This window comes from Atta cephalotes (assembly GCF_000143395.1).
Source record: "Atta cephalotes unplaced genomic scaffold scaffold00031, whole genome shotgun sequence".
NCBI classification, from domain to species: Eukaryota; Metazoa; Arthropoda; class Insecta; order Hymenoptera; family Formicidae; genus Atta; species Atta cephalotes.
In genome coordinates this window covers 2,528,756-2,546,523 of record NW_012130095.1, presented here as the reverse complement: position 1 = coordinate 2,546,523, position 17,768 = coordinate 2,528,756, and the positions used below count along the sequence as shown (strand labels likewise).

The window sequence follows — 17,768 nt, the reverse complement described above, 5'->3', positions numbered from 1 at the left end:
ACACACACACACACACACACACACACACACACACACACACGACGACACGACGAGAGAGAGAGAGAGAGAGAGAGGAGAGGAGGAGGAGGAGGAAGAGAGAGAGAGAGAGAGAGAGAGAGAGAGAGGAAAACTCTCTATTATGAGCTAGGTGTTTCTGCTAAACGCTTTCTAATAAACGATATCTATTGGTTTCATCATGAATTTATTGGATTGAAAACTATTTAATAGAAAATTCATTATTAGATCATGCCTGTAGTCATTGTAAAATAAGATTTTAGAATTTGGACGTCAAGTTTCATTGAGATGAGCCTTTAAATTTTGTTTATTACTTAATAAATATTTAGTAGCAATAAATTCTTTAGTGATAGAGTAAAGCCGTACTAATAGAAAAATACCGAATACGTATTGAATTGTTTAATTACAGAAGTTAGATTTGATGATCGTAAAACCATAAGACGTGGAAATCGTAATATGAGGTATCTAGGGTATTTCTAATATGAAATAAACCATGCTCCTATGTTATGATGAAAATCGTTATTAAAATATAAATGTTATTGTATAATAATAAAAAAGACAACCGGAATGAGGGCCTATTTCTGCGATGCTTGATTCCAATTACCTGAAGATGAGTTCTGGGTACAATCTATCGCATGCTCACTTTTCGCGCACGCTGGCTGTGTTTGTTTGTATTTTAGAAACATTAAATAAAGTTTTTTAATTGCAATACTGATATACATTGCATTTTATTATCGATTTCTCGGGGCATCTCATATTAATAACAGCACAATTTTTGGACTTTACGATTTGCTCATTTTTTACATTTTTTTAATTTAAAAAAAAATGGAATTTGAATTAAATTTTATATAACATTCTTATTAAATTTCTTTCAAAATGACTTATTATTTTTTAAAATTCTGTCTATAGACTTCTAACATTTATTCAAAATAAATTATCTTATAACAGGAGCCTTTCCTCTATATATATAATTCACAATTGAATTATTTAAGGACTAATATAAATTATAATTTAACAAGTCAGTGAGCTCTGATGAAGTGAACGGTAAGATTCAAAACGTTGGTATATTAGCAATGGATCACGATATGACGATAATCGTAAACTCTTTGTGGCACTTCTGAATTAACAAGTAAAATTGTAGTAATGTACTATTATTGTATGATAATTATAATTTACATTCAATTTTGGTACTATAACTGTATATATTTGTCGATAGAACATTCAGCTATTATTACTGCAATATTATAATAACAACAACAATTATAATTCAATTATGATAACATAAAATTACACAAATATCAAAAACTTTTCTCTCAGTGAGCAAGATTTTAGGTATTCGATTTTCTGTCGTAGAAATATGACAAATGCTGAATTAATTTCGTAAACGTTTGTAAATGAGCATAAATATCTTTCGCAAACGAGTTCGACGAGTTAGTTTGGTCATTTCACATATGTTAATCGAAATGATGATGGTGCTGTGAGAGAGAAAGAGAGAAAGAACGAGACAGAGAGAGAATAGAGTAACCAGTACATGTACAATATATTCTCGACGCAGGATATGGTGTCGCATTTATGTACATCACATTGGCGAATACGCGAAAACGTCTAAGCTCACAAGCAGAGCTTTCGCGCGCGCATCGTTCTCCAAGGCTTAAACTACAATGGTACGCTAACTACAATCGTAGTCGTGGCACATAATAATGCGATGGCACCACAGAGACGAGCACGACCGATAATGTGTGCCGCAAGCGTGAGCTCGTATACATCTACGTGCGCGCGCGTGCGCGCGGACGATTATATATGTGCACAAGCGAGAGACGGGATGCACCAACCGCATTATATCTATATCGAGTTATAATAGTTCTCGTGTTAAATCGCATGAGAGCCAAATCGCTTGGAACTAACCCCAGAGTATTCCCGCACCTCCGCGATCTCTCTCGTTGTCTGTACCTCACCTCGCCTCTTCCCTCTTCCGGTCCCACGCGATCTTTCTCATCGGCCTTAGGAAATAATGCCGTCGTTTTCCACTAAAAATTATGCATTCAATCGTTGTTGGAATCTTTCTTTTTCACGCTGCTTCCGATAGCTCTTCCCTCTCTCCGGTCATTAATTAGGAACCGTAAGAAGCCACGACTTCTCCAGATTCGATCGAGTTACAACGTTATATTCTCGAAGATATATTGTCGGTGAAACCATAAAAAGCGTCAAGCTTTTTCGCGAAAACTTTTTATCGTCCCCTAAAGCCGTCTGTTCCTATAGAGGTGTAAAATATTGTCGCAGTAGGAGTTCCCGTTAGTATAACAGTAATTTTCTAATGATGGAAAGCGTCCTCGTATTTTTTTGCCTATTCCCGCGTATGCCTTAGAAATATCGGGCTTAGTTAGAAAAATTTCGCTGCTACGAGTTTCAATTTATTACGCCTCACTAATTCGTAACAATAAAACGGCTATTTTTACTCTCACCGCACTGTAGTTAGACGGAACATCGAATTTCCAGGACCGTATTTCTTGCGAGAAAATTTATTTGCGCTCTTTAGTGGGACGGCTAGCTCGTTGGATACGTGCGTTGAGAATTACTTCCCCAGCAATGTTCATTATTAATTCTTATGGTTCTATACTATTATGTGATAGTGATTTGAGCTATTGTACTTACATATAAGTAAGATTTATAGATATTTCTTCTTAAAACTTTGAGTTTACTATTTTTTTTGGTGATAAATTTCTCTTAAATTTCGCTCTTGCATTTTCTCTCTTACGAGTAAATTAATTAAATGTCATGATTTTTATCCGTTTAATGCTGTAGCTTCTTTTTGTTATATTTACGGACTATATATTCTTATTATTACTCTCTAAGATGAAGAAATTTTTTAATTAACATTCTTTTTGGTAATTTCTAACTGATTTATTTGTTTCTTGTAAACATTTTTGTTCACTGAAGCAATAACCAAGAGTCTTATTAAACGTTGTAAAATAGCATGGTATTTTATCGCATTTATAGCTGCAGTTTCCTAATATCTTTTCAACGAATACTTGCGAAGACTCGGTCGAATAATGAGACGTGATGTTCCTTGAAAGGATTTACAGGGTTAGAAAACATTCTACGAAATGTACGAGCCACGTCACGGCTTTCGTGCGAGGATTTGGCTTCGGATTAAACGACCTTCTTGAATTCGCGGCGTTCTCTCGTAAATTGCATCGAAGAATCCGATATTAACGGTAGCTAGAATCGCGCATCCGTAGTATGGAGCCTGTATCCTGAGATCGTGGATACGCGAGGTCGGCGATTGCTTGTTCTTCCGAAGTAGATGAGGGCGGGGTGTATACCGGGGATATGTATTAATGCCTCAGACGTCGATCCAGCTGACAAAGCACGATCAGTGCAGTCTGGCGAGTTCGAGGTATTTCAACAAGAGGATCATAATGGTTTTGAGCACGGATACGGGTACTTGCGGTGAGATCGTTCCAGCTCATTGCGCAGCTCGTAATTCGGAAGATTCAGACTGCTTTGCAAAAAGGATATCATGGAAGATATGAATAAATGAAATATTCATTATGATTAAACGAACACTAATTAATATGTGCGATTCTGTTTTATTAATACAATTGTATAAATATGTCCAAAATTATTAGGTATCTTTAAGATCTTTATAAATTTTTTAATATATATAGATCGAAATAAATACAATAAAATTTATTTTAACAATTTTATTTATTAATAAAACCAAGAAAAATTGAAGAAGTTATAATATGAAAGAAAAGTGTAATAAAATAATATTAAATATTGATAACAATTTTATTTATTAATATAACTGTTAGCAATATTTAATATTTTATTATATTTTATTTAATATTTTATTTAATATTTTATTTAATATTTTATTTAATATATTTTATTATATTTTTAATATTTATTATATTTTTGTTTTGTTTTATAACTTCTGCAATTCTTTTTTGTTTTATTAATAAAAAAAACTTTTGTTTTATTAATAAATTAAAATAAACTTTGTTGCATTTAATTCTATATATCAAGAAATTTATAAGGATACTTAATAATTTTGAACATGTTTATACTCTATTAATTTTTTGCAAGTGGATTTTATTACTCATCGCTATTCTTTCATAATTGCAATTTATAAGTTTTGTTTCGAAGTGCATATTCTTTTTCTTTAAGTGAACCTATAAATATTTAATTGGAATTGAAATCAGGATTCTGTGGATCGATAATTTACAACATTATTTTTAATCCTATTTTTTATTTTAAAATCATATCATATACTAGCATGACATTTTGAACATATCTATGCAACAAAAATTTTAAGAAAGTACACGCATGGATCTCAACTAATTCCCAAAAATCATTAAAAGAAAAATAATTTGTTATTTTTTTAGAAAATCACTAATTAATAGAATGCTTAATAATTTTGGACACAGCTATACATGTATAATATATATCAGCCTAATTTCATCCACTGCTGGATATCGGCCTCTTCCAACTTTTCCTATTCTGATGTACGAGAGCTACAATTTTTAACGCTGAATCCAAATGGCGATAGCAAAGATATCCTCGGAGATTTGTTATTGCTTTCCGAGAGATGGCAAATAAAATTTGATGTTCTGAGTACTGGATAGATTTGAATGCTGGATCTTTGACACAGAGGACAGTCATGCAGGTCACTCTATGCTCTGCACTACAATATGGTGCAGATAATAGGCTGCTCGCCAATTATTTATACAGGATGTTATCAAAAAAGAGTCACAGATTTTAAGAGCAAAAAATTATAGAACAAAAAATAAGTCAAAAAGGTCTAATAAACATAAGTCCGGAATGGTTGTCAAGGTATCTCTTTGTTTAAAGAATGCATTTCCTTCAAATCGACTTAATGATAATGTAACGCAGAAAAAATTTGCTTTATTTTGCTTTATTTTATTTTTCAATTACTTTTATTTACTTTTTAAAGTACATGTTCAAAGTCTCCACCTTCTATATCCAAACAAGCTTTATATTCTCTTAGAAAAACGCTCTCATTCTCTCAAAAATTTGAACATGTATTTTAGTAAAATAGTAAAAATAGTAAAAATAAATTAAAGTAATTTAAAAATAAACAGTAAACGCGTTTTTTTTTGCGTTACATTATTATTAAGTCGATTTGAAGCAAATGTATTGTTTAAACAAAAAGATATCTTGGCAACCGTTTTAGACCTATATTTATTAGGAGTTTTTTTACTTATTTTTTGTTGTTTTATATGCCCTTAAAGTTTGTGACCATTTTATGATAATATGTTTTTTATATATATATATATATTAGTTCATAATTATTAAGAAGAGGCTACTTTCATAATGATAATTGCGAAATACATCTTCTATCTAATAATGGGAAAGTCATATACACCTTATGTTGAGCTCATCAGCTTCCATATCCTATTTACGACTTTTTAGAATGACTGTAAGAAGTGACGTCAGCGTTTATCAAATCTGTCGAAGGTTTCGATACAGGAAGTCAGAATTTCCAGGTCACTGCACTGCTAAACCGCTATTCCTTCCAATCCTTCTTCCATTTTCGTTCTTCTTAACTCCCTTTTCCTTCCTCTCTGTTTCTTATTTCTTTCTCATCTCTTTCTTATAGTTTTTCATTTTCTTTATTTCTCTCGTTTTCGCTTGTGCATTTCTTTTTCTCTCTGCCATTTCCTCGGAAATTGGTTAGTTGCTTCCAACTCTGCGCAGGACTAAGGCAAGGAAGCGCGAAGCAGCATTCCTTTGTTTCTTCTACTTTGTCTTCGGCCTCGTCGAAACTTTCGTATCCGGAGTTGTGCTTCAACTTTTTTTTTTCTCTACGCCATCCGTCGATTCTTCTCTTCTCTTCGGTTACTGTGGATCGTCGCGAAACTTATTCGGTTAGCATCTCTATCGCTTCCGCTTGATCATCGACGAGCAACTTTGTGTAATAGATTTTAATTAATTAATTAATTAATAGTTTATTTAAAAGACTTTATTATTAATTTTCTGAATTATTCAAATAACCATATATTATTAGAAAGTATGTGTATTTTTATAACAAATTAATATTTTTTAATTAATCTAATCAAATAAGTTACTAATCTCTGTGAATTTAAGTTTGAAGTTATTGGTTACAATAGAGTACTTGGACGATTTTTCCTGAAATTTCGGAACTGTACTTCGTTGTATGTAATCTCTCCAACGTGCGTCGTCTCCGTCGTGCGTTTCATTTTTCACATTGCTTCGCTACACTGGCGAATAAGTGATTTCTTTTTAAATTCGCCGCACGCTTCTGTAATTAGTTTAACTCCGTTCCAAGAATTTATTAAGAAGACAAGAAGATGGTGCAAGACACTTCCGTTCTTTTACGTCTTGCGCGCGTTGCAAGCCGAGGCTGCTGCTCAAGCCCTCCGAGGATAGCTACGTGCTCGGAGATTTATCTCAACCCAACCGAGCGTTGGTTCCGTCACTTCCGCCAGAATTGTCTGAGAGAGATTTTTAAAGTTCGAGAGTACTTCGGAGTCTTCAAGAGTTATACAATCATGCCGAAGTATCTATACGTGTCCTCGCGCACGCGTGTTTTATTCGACTCGGCCATTTTGTTTCTGATTGCCTTTCTTTTCTTCAATTATACATTATTAGTACTGAAAATTCATACACAAAAAACAGAGACAAGGAAGAAGAACCAAAACGACGAGTCACATTTTAACTAAACTTATTATAGCTTTTCTTTGTTTCATCGTATAATTAGTTTTAAATCGCATCTATTTTCATTCACAATCTGAAAAGGGATTTCATGCTGTTGGTGTATGTTTAAACTTTCGACAAAGGTTTAAAGAAACGATGAATTTTTAACTTTCGAAAGCGAGAGCTACATCAATGAAGCATATACAGAATTGCGAGAGCAGCACGTCTCCAAATAATCCCTTTCACTAGTCGCCAAAGGAAATAGGTTCCCGAGTTCGCACCGAACATCCTCTTCAATATCGCTCTTTCTATGCGCTCGGTAATAAATCGCCGGCGAACTAATATTCCTGCGGCGATATTGCTGGTAATATTACCATGGTAAATGATCTCGATCACCGTTCTCGAGGGAGCCCTCCACATCGATATTAAAATAGGAATCCACGTAGCCCTCGAGGAGATTTAATTTAATTTAACGTGTGCAACATGAGTTGTTCTTGCAATGACTGATTTTACAACGCATTTAATCACATATATTTCGTTTAATTAATGCATTATTTTTTTGTCTGGTTATGTATTGTTATTTTCTTGTATTCTATTTTCTTGAATATATTAAATAGTCGTTTGTTCTCTCTCTCTCTCTCTCTCTCTCTCTCTCTCTCTCTTTTTCTTTCTCCCCTCTTAATTAGCCATAATTATTATTTTTCAAGACAGAGCGTGTCCTCATTAGATAACTAGTTAATATATTTAACGAGAAGAACGATTAAGAAGACGGCAGTGCGATATTGCGCCGCGTGTTCGCGAAGTAATTGCATCTCAGGCGCGTAGCGCTTCTTGACTCTAAACGGATTGGTTTTCGTTCCTGGTCTTCCTTACTTAGGATACATTCAAGTGCCTAGTTAAATCCTCATGATCTTAAATTTAAGTGCAGTAGTGGAAGTTGTTAAGCCGCGTTTTATAGGATCCCGCGTCCGCTTTTACGGAGGCGTCATTTGCCGTTTCTCGAATCTAGAGTACGGAGGTGGAAGAGTAGACTAGACTCGACGAAGATAACGAAGAACAACGATAAAGGATATAAGAAAGGGAGAAAGATCTAATCTCGTAGAAATATCACTCTGCCACTGCAATTTCACAATCAATCGCTAATGCTCAAAGGGACGCTGTCTATCGACTGATCTTTTATCGTCTTCCCTCCTCTTGTTGCTCTCCCGCTTTCTGCTTCTTCTCTTTGCCTTCTTGAATGAACGATTATTTATGACGCACAATGTTATAACGCACAAATCGTCGCCTCTTTCGTCGTGGAGATATCTTGAATGATTTCAGAACTGATCGAAACTTCGTCCCGATTATAGATCTAGTAGAGCATAAGTGACGACGATCGTTTTAGGTCAGCGTATCTACAAGTTTGCAGTTTTAGATGTGCATCGAAGATGTTCGCGGGAGATTATGTTGTCAAGACCAGCAAATGGATGACTTTCGTTACGCTGATTAAAGTTTCGCGTGTTGTTTAGTTGGACGGTAATTACGTTATTTGCGTTTATATACACATGCGCATGCGAACACACATACACACACAAAATATCGTGAAACTGATAGATGAACGAAAGTATGCTGACTTTTATAGCAAGTGAAATGATTTTAATTAGTTTATTAACTCGCTATACAGTATTATCATTAAATCTCCCGTTATTTTATACTTGCTATTTTTATAATTTCAAATAACGTTTGCCGAACTTAGTAACAGTTTTGTAACTTTAAACATTGCAAAATTCAATAATAATCGCACGAAAAACATATGGATAATTAAGAGCACATTCGTAGAATTTTATTTTATCTAAAAATTCTGCATATTTTCTGAAATCGGCCAGCACGCGCGCTCAACTCTTTCCACTCGGATATTCCTGCTTACTTGTTCGTTATCGCGAAAAGCGATCTCCACTCCGGACGCGGAGGTGCGAAATGTAAAATGGGCCGTTTTATCAAAGGCGAAATTCGCCCGACTGAAATTTGTCCAACGTAGTGGAAGCCTTGGATTACGATGGCAGGCCTGTCTCTTTCTCGCTCCCGTTCATAGCTCCGCACCTCACTCATCTCCATCTTCTTTCTCACGTCCCGATTCTTCACGCCCTCCCTTCTTTGAGAAAAAGGGTAACAAAGTGTTAAAGTTTTAATCCGAGAAGGAGCACGCCACGCGCAGACAAGGAACGAGAAACTGCGAGAAACTACGGGTGGGAAGAACCGTGAGAGGGCTGGAGAGAATGAGAAATAGAGAAAAGAACGAAAAAGAGCGGCGACAGAGGGGGATAGAAAAGAGGACAGAAAAGGAGGGCGGCTAGAAGGCACGGGCAGTGGGAAGAAGATGAGACGACGGAAGGAGTAAGAAACTGTGATAGAAGAGAGAAGAGAAGACGTAAGAAGGAAATAGGGTGACACGGGGGGGAGAGGAGGGGGGAGCAGGAGGAGAGGGTATGCCAGGAAAGTCTTTGTAATCGCAGTTTTCTACTTTTTCCTGAAGTCGTAGCGGAGGGTGAGTTGAGCCTGGGAGAGGTGAATCTAGATTCCAGGTAAGTGGATGGGGTAGATGGAGCGACGAGAACTGGGCGAGAGAGGGTAGTGCTGGTGGAGAACAGGGACGATGGGGACGCGGAAGAACGGGGAACCCTCGGTAATGGTAAGGGTAGATGGGTCGGTGCAAGGGTGTGCTTGAACAGGGATTTACGGAATTTATCACTTGAATTCCCTGTAAAGGATTAGCAGACATTCCCTCGCTTCGGCAGAGACGTAGGGGGTTACTGCAGTGGGTTACCTACCCTACAAACTTCTTGGGCGTCGTCTGCTAGCTCTGCGGACCCGATTCGCCCCACCCATATATGTCCTCGAATTTCGATTGCGGTCACTGAAACGAGGTCTTCATCATTTCTTATAAATAATGTATAACTTGTTTGTTTTTTATTTACGAAGATTGGACATTGCGATATTATCTCATTGATTTTGTTATGCTAGCTTTATTGTAATATTATGTTCTGAAATTCTATTAAATTCCCATGAAAACGAAAATAATGTTTATAGTGATCCTTTCTTTTCTTGTTGCTTTAAGTTATAAGATTGCATCGATCTAATATCGTTAATAATTCGAGACAGTCACAGCATTTGTAATCTTGCATCGCAGGAGCTTTCGAAAACAGGTCTTATTGAAATATCTTGCGATGCTATCGAACGATACAGTCGTTCCCTCCGCGCACATGATATTCCTCGAGTGAGTATTCAACACCAGTTGGATTTCCTGAGGACGACCCTTCGCGTCGTATCGCCTACATTTTACGAGCCTCGAATTGTCCGATAGGACTCGGAATTTCCTTCTTGAATTCCGTCACATGCCGCATGAAGCGGCTGCATAAAGTTAGAATATCTGAGATTTTTTTTTTACGATCTATAGAATTAGAAGCGACATGACAATTGATTTCTACGATTTTTAAAAATATATTTTTACAATTTGCTCTAAGAAATATTAATTTTAACGTATCCTACTCTTCCTCTTATTTTACATTTAAATCTTTCACATGATTACAATGTATTATGTTGTAATTCCAAGACGCATTTTTATTGCAAGGATTCGTAACATATATCATTTTTAAAACTTTTTCAGTACTTTGAGATTGATTCTAACTGATTTTGCATTTTGTTGTAATATTGATATTTAATATAAAATTTGTTTTCCGTGGCTAAATTAGTATATATTTTTGGAAATTAAAATAAAAGTGATATTTGATATTTGAAAACGAGGAAGAGAGTTCTTCAATTTAGTGCAGAAATAAAAAATAGGTATAATATATGTAAATATTTGTAAATTATAAATGTGATTTCAATTTATTAAAACAACATATGGCAACTCTTGAAACACATTAGCTTCGATTTTTTTCTTCTATGGATGTATCATTGCATGATAGAAGGACAAAGTTGTCATGCCTAAAGCGTGCGATTCAACGTTATTGTGTGTACCGACGCGGCGATTCGATCGACTTCCGCTTTTCTGCCGATTTGCTCTCACAACATCTCGAAGAGAAAATATCTATCGGGGATAAGCGTTCGCGTTCTTCTTTTTTTTCCTCTATTTCTTTACCATTCCATCTTACTCCGCGTCCGTATCAATCGATGATAGTCCTGACCGTCCCGGCGGAATTAAAGCAAACCTTAGCCCGATCTCTTTGCGCGATTCCATCCAACCCCTAACGTAAACGTAAACATGGATATCTATATACAAGGAAGACCATTCGAACGGCAGCGAGATTGCACCACGTGCCGGGATAATATATCGACGGGGCTAATAAAATATGAAAGGCTCCCTTCTGTGTACACGATTTCTCACCTTTCTCTTTTGTCGTGCGAGAAAATTGAGGGTCGAATGCGTCGAGAGGCGACAGGTGCGACGAACAAGAGCCGTCATTTCTCTGATGAAAATTCACCAGAAAGGTGGACAGATTGTAAATTTTTCTCAGAGACTTCCTTTTTAAATAAAATTCGAACAATTTTCAAGTCAATCGATGTTCTTCAAATTACGCGTTTTATTTTCGTAAAATTGAAAAGCCAGTTAACAAAAGTCAGGTTTTCGAATGGAGAAATTTATTTCGAAAGTCTACATATTAAATTTGTGTTGAATAATGATTATTTTTGAATCTGTATTTTTTGCTTTTTATATGAATTTATTAAAATGATGAGGATCGAGGTAGCGGGATGAAAATGAAGAAAGGTGAAACTTCACGACGGTGAAATACCCATTATTAGAATTATTCGCTGGTAAGAAAGAGAAGACTAGGAGGAAAACATGGTATACGCGAGCAGAAACTGAGGAATTATTCCGCAGCCTTTCTAAGCGGCGCGTAATGCTGAGCGAGCTTGCCGAGTAATCAAGATGCGCGTAGCGGCTGCAAATTCCGGGGTTTCTTCGCGAACCTCGGAAGTAACCGCTCCCGCGTAGAGCAACGTACGTTTGAAACTAACACAATGCACGAATACTTCTATCCTGCGCGTATAGTGGTACGGAGGTGAGGACGGGGATAGAATGTTACATAGAATAGCGTACATACAACGCGTATATAAGAGGAATTCGAAGTACGGCCATATCGTGCGCAGCAGGGCAATTCGAACTCAAAAGCTTCCAAACATCTTCAATATAAGTTAGGGAACTGTACTTAGGTTACCTCCGTAACCAGGCCCGCATACGAAACAGTCCTCGAATAGTTGCGCGGTATTCTCCTTATTGCAGATAGTACATGGCTTCTTGCTTGTGGCCTCCCAACTCTCCTCTCGTCCCGGTTCTCTAATTAGCTCTTGAATTATATGTACGAATTAATTGACCATTGCACTTCGAAAACGATCCGAGATATGTCGATGGCACGCAACACGGGCAGCGGCAGAATTTGACACGATGAATCCAGACCGTGTATGCGGGTTGTGTGTGATTTTCTGTACGCATTGCTCACAGAGCTTCGGATTCGCTGCGGGGATTAATTTTGTTGCTCGCCGATTCTGCGCGCGATGTGTTGAAATGGCGTTGATGATGTTCAACACGCGCGGCCGAGTTCATTAAGTTTGACGCCCACACTGCCTGATTACGGACGAACAGATTTAATCATCGCAATTTCACGGTCCGTCGTTCGTGGTCGGTGTTATCGTAAACTATCAGAATATTCCGGTACTATAATATGCGTACTGGCCAGCTCGATTCAAAGATCTATTGTACGCGCGGCGACGTGTCGAATTAATTTGGCGTTCGATGAGAGTTTCACTCGATCATTAATCGCGATTAATATAATCAATCCGCTTGCTTTGACAAATACGATTAATTACGGTCCTTGACGAATAGTATTTCGCAATTAGGAAATATTCTTTGAAACATGTTTACCGAAATTACACGTGTGAAAATATACGCGCGCGATTCGTGCTGATGCTATGGTTTGCGTGCGATGACAGTGTGCATTTTCGCAGATAATTATAATAGTTTACACTGTGCTGAATCCTTGGCGACACAGGTGCATCGATTGCACATTTGCGCCTCTTTCTCTCTATCTCTTTCTCTCGCAATACATGTAGTCTATGCACATGGTTCGCCTAGCGTATATATCCGCATTTGCATGGCTATGTAAATACACATTATAATGACAACCGGTCGGTGCAGTATTGTCTCGGCTACGAAGCAAACATGATGGCGAACCGTTACTCCTGCTTTCTAAAAGTAAATCGAAAATCTTACGAAGATGTAGGAAGATTGCAATGTAATTTTTGGGTTGTTGTCTTTGATGTGAAAAAGTTAGTAGCACGCGATGCAATAATTTTATCTACACTGAGAAAAAAGTACTTGAAAATTTATATTTGTGAGATATAAAGTTTATTTCTCTGAAATAAATCTCTTATTAAAAAACGAGCGAAATAAATATTTATTTGTAGCAAATAATCCATTTATTTTATTTTCGAAAGAAGTACTATTAATTTCAAATAAATGTTCATTTTCTCGATATGAATTATTTAATTGCAAGTAACAAATTTCAATTTTTGTGAATCGAGATATTTTTAATAAATAAATTATATTTAACCAAATAAAGTTTATTTCTTCTCATAATTTAATTTTATTTGTATTGTCAATGTTGTTATATTATATCATTGAAATAAGTACTTATTTGAATTAAATGTTTCTTCTAGTTTGATGAAAAGAACTATCTTACACCCAAGAAGTCATATCGAATAAGTCAATACAAAAATTACAATGTAAAAATATTTGTATACACACACTTTATACATATACATATTTATACCACTAAAATAAATATTTATCTGAATATATTTCATTACTTATACAGTTACATAGATTAAAATATATATAAAGATAAAATATATATAAATATATATAAAATATATATAAAGATTTATAAGTATATTAATAAAATATAATCAGATGATTATTTATTTCCATGTGATATATAATATATATATGTGTACAAATATTTTTATTTGTAATGCATTTATTCAATAAATGACTTTGTCAGTACAAGCGATTTTCTTTATCTCAAAAACATTTGATTAATACGATAAGAATTTGTGATATATCAAATAAATTAAAAAAAACATTAAATAAAATAAATCATTATTTTATACGCATTATTTTATACACGCGCGCGTATATACATATATATTCAGCTTTTAAAAAGATGAATATATAAATACAGATTAAAGCATAAAAATAACAAAACTGTAACACTCTAAGAATCCTTAATTTATTTCTCGTAGATATTTATATACAAAAAAGGTTGTACAAATAATCTTTCTTATTTTATTTAGATATCATTTTAAATTAATGGATCAATTGTAAGGTAATCGTAATTTGTTGTCTAAGACTTATGAGAACTTGACTTGAAATGCTTATATTATAACTGTATGCAATATCTTTACAATTTCTTGCTAGCAGTATGATTTACAAGGAATCGTAGATATTTATGAATAATCGGAATCTTATATATGGCGTAAAACTACAACTATACGCGTAAAATTACAACTCCAGTCTAAGTTCTCTTATAAGACTTATGATAATAAGTTACAAACCTTACGATTCTGATCAGAATTGACCCATTAATCAAAATTTTAGAGTTTGTTTACACATTGTAATTAATTTGCTGCCATCAGCAATACAATTAATATTTCTAGTTACAAAAAGTTTATCAAAATTGACTCATACGATTCTAACATTTGTTATTAATCCGAGTGATATTTCATACGCAGAGAAAAATTTATGAGAAAAACCAATATTTTCACAAAGTTCATAAATAATATAAAGCTGTTTAGAGTTATCAGTAGCAACATATTTAATTATTCCAACTGTGTGTTTCACTACACTCATTTGCACTCAGACAAAACACAACGTTTGGTTTGTATATAAAACCATTAATTTTAACCCAAGAAATTATGCAACAATTATCGCTTATCGAATTTTTTATAAAATAATATTCAAGCAAACTTGAAATATCACAAACATCTATATATCTGCCATAAATTATTTTTGAATCAAATCCTTTTTTACTTAAAATATGATGTGCAAACTTTAATTATAAGTCATACTTTAAGTAAGAAATGTTAATGTAAATACAATATTTATTGTATATTATGATGTTTTATTTTAACATTAGATTTGTTACTAACAATCAGTATATTAGTATTATTTGAATATAATGTTCCATAATGTTCAATAATGTGAACATTTGTAAATCTATTCAATGAAGGCGAAGCATCATTGTTATTACAAAGCTCTTTATGCAAAGTTTTACAATATTTCTTTAAAGACTGAATGCTAACGAATTTCCTAAAACAAACTTTTTGATCCAAACAGAGATTTATTTCTGAGAAATAAATACATTCTCCAGAAATAAATACTTATTTGCCTATAAAGATCAACTGATTGTAACTAAATACAATATTTGCTATACAAAAACATTAATTTATTTCAAATAAATTTTTTTCCAGCAAGAATCGAATGAAATTTCCCTTTACAAATAATGAAAAAAAGTGAGATACATTTCACAAAAATATATATTTTGTTATTACAATCAAATTTGATTATAACGAATAAATATTGAAGAAAATGTCATGAAGTAACATTTGCTTCGACATTTTTCTCTCAGTGTACCAACGAAGAGAAGCTGTGATAGGTATGTAGCTAACTGTAAAATATTAACGCGCTGTCAAAGAGAGAGGAACTTTTGCAATGATATATTAAAATTGTCAAATATATAAAAGTATTTCAAGCTTTGAGGGAAATATTGGTTAAATTGCAAGTTTTGCCTATCTACTTTTCATACATACATTTAATTTAAAGTTTTCTTAATGGTGAGGACGTTCGCAGGGAATACGAGAAATTCAGGTTCGAGTTCCGACTGAAGTAATACTTTTTGCAATAAAATTTACAGGTTTTAAGATGCTTATTAGATCCGATTATTAATACCTTAAGATACCTTAGCCTACATTCAGAGAAAAGGTTGCTCCGATTTAAAGAAATTTTCTTTACTATACGGTTAAACATAAAAAATTTCCTTGATTTGTGAACAAATTTCTTTGATTTAAATATTATTTTTTTAAATATTATTTTTTAGAAATGACATTCAAATTATGATTACTTTAAATCAAATAAAATTTATTTGATTTAAAGTAATCATGATTTGAATGTCATTTCTTGGATTTGAATATAATTTCTTTAAATCAAATAAATTTTATTTTAAAAAATAATGTTTATCAAAGAAATTTGTTCACAAATCAAGGAAATTTTTTTCTTTAACCGTATAGCAAAGAAAATTTCTTTAAATCAAAACAACTTTTTCTTTGCGTGTATGATACTATTATTAATATTATTTCACAATTCAATTATGATATTACTACTCTAGCTTCAATTTAGAGCTGTGTTTCAAGTCCGGCAAATTTGTCAGCACAGTTAGCTTGAACTGGAAATAGTATAAATTTATTAAAAATATTATTAAGCACGAAGAATCGCCTTGACTGAATATTTCCACTCACTTGTGTTTAAAGTTCTTCTGTTCTGAATTTTTAATGAAAGTTTTAAAATGTATGACACTAGTGATTTTGATAGATGTCTTATGTGGAATATACTCGAAAAATAGTTCATTATTACGAACTTCTGTTATCACAAGAAGGATCTTGTTTTAAATTATATATATAATACCTATCATGATATCATTCTGGAAATTTTAATTTTAGAAAGTGGAGAGGGGAGCGTAAGTTAGATACGCGAGTCTACATTTTACTTGAGTAGGATGTCCGCGTTCGCTTATCTGTATTTTTTAAAGAGGGAAGTGCGATACTTGGCGCCTCTTATCTCCGATATACGCGGAGGTGCACACGCCGGCCGAAGTCAAGAATATTTAATGGGGCGTGGAGAAGCGTCGGCAAGCGCGCAAATAAATTCGCGCGGTGAGTTTATCGTCTGTGAAAATGTACTTTCGATTCCTCTCAATTTCACGAATCCCTCCGGCGCGGCGCATTTTCGTATCAAACGCAAAACGAATTTTCATTGTCACGCTCGACGGGATAGAATGGCTCGCCGATCGTGATACATTTCTCGCGAGACCAGGCGCGCACCGATCGCCGATTGTGTTACTATCGAGAGCTCATTCGATTCACTATCGTTCGGCGTCTCACAGTTAGCGATCCATTTCGCTACGAGATCGCATCGTCGTGAATCACGTTTGATCAGACGACGACGACGACGATTTGTCGTTTCGTTTGCTGACCACCAGATTGCCGGAAGAATGGCCTCGAAAGTGCTACCCACTGGAGTGTCCATCGATTCCATTGGACCCATTCCTATTTATCTCCCTCAGGTTTTTCAGTTGCCTCGACGAATCGTCGAAAACTTGCTTGCTGGCGAATTCAGAAGAGAGGGGTTAAAGGAAACTCGCTTGTATACATAGAATAGAAACTGTTTTCTCAGCGAACGGAAATCGTACGCCATGCGAATCTGTGAGAATCGCACAATGTACCCTTCCTCCTTTCCCTTCCCCTTGCTTTTATGAAAAGTTTTTCCGCACGCCAGCTTTTGGGCAACACGGCCGGACGGACTGGCAAAACATCTCTCCGTACTGTCGACATCCGTACTGTCGGCGTCGGCGTCGGCGTTGTGCGCGAGCGCGACGCGTGCAAGTTTTGTTTTGCCGGAACTACTTGCCTGGAAGAGCTTTTTGTCTCATTCCTGCCTCTCGCTGTTTCCTCTTTGTTGGTACTATCATTTTCTTCTATTTCTAGAGAAGAGAAGCATCCTGGCGAGTTTAAGAAAGTTGTTCAATTCCTGGCGCAAGTATGACACCAGTGAATTCACCGAAGCTACCGTGAAAGAGCACGGAAATGCTTTTTATCTGCGTTTTTTGTCGCCCTTCCAAGTCGCCCGGAACTGTCCTGTATCTTCGTGAGAAACCGTCGAAACACGTATTGCACATTGACTATTGATTTGTTGAGATATAATTTACGTACGCTGGTTTATTTCCGCGATCAAAGAAGTATCTGTTTTCTTTAGCTCTTCAAGA

General features: G+C 35.0%; 1 protein-coding gene across 1 annotated transcript in view; it reads left to right on the top strand.

The window, feature by feature from the left end:
- The window catches only part of LOC105621032 (E3 ubiquitin-protein ligase mib1), a 75,923-nt gene extending 58,375 nt beyond the window's left edge, over positions 1–17,548 (top strand). The window contains exon 10 of the mRNA XM_012202508.1: positions 17,491–17,548. Within this exon, the coding sequence (XP_012057898.1) occupies positions 17,491–17,548 (58 nt within the window). The remainder of the gene's footprint in view (positions 1–17,490) is intronic.
- Positions 17,549–17,768: the final 220 nt, after the last annotated feature.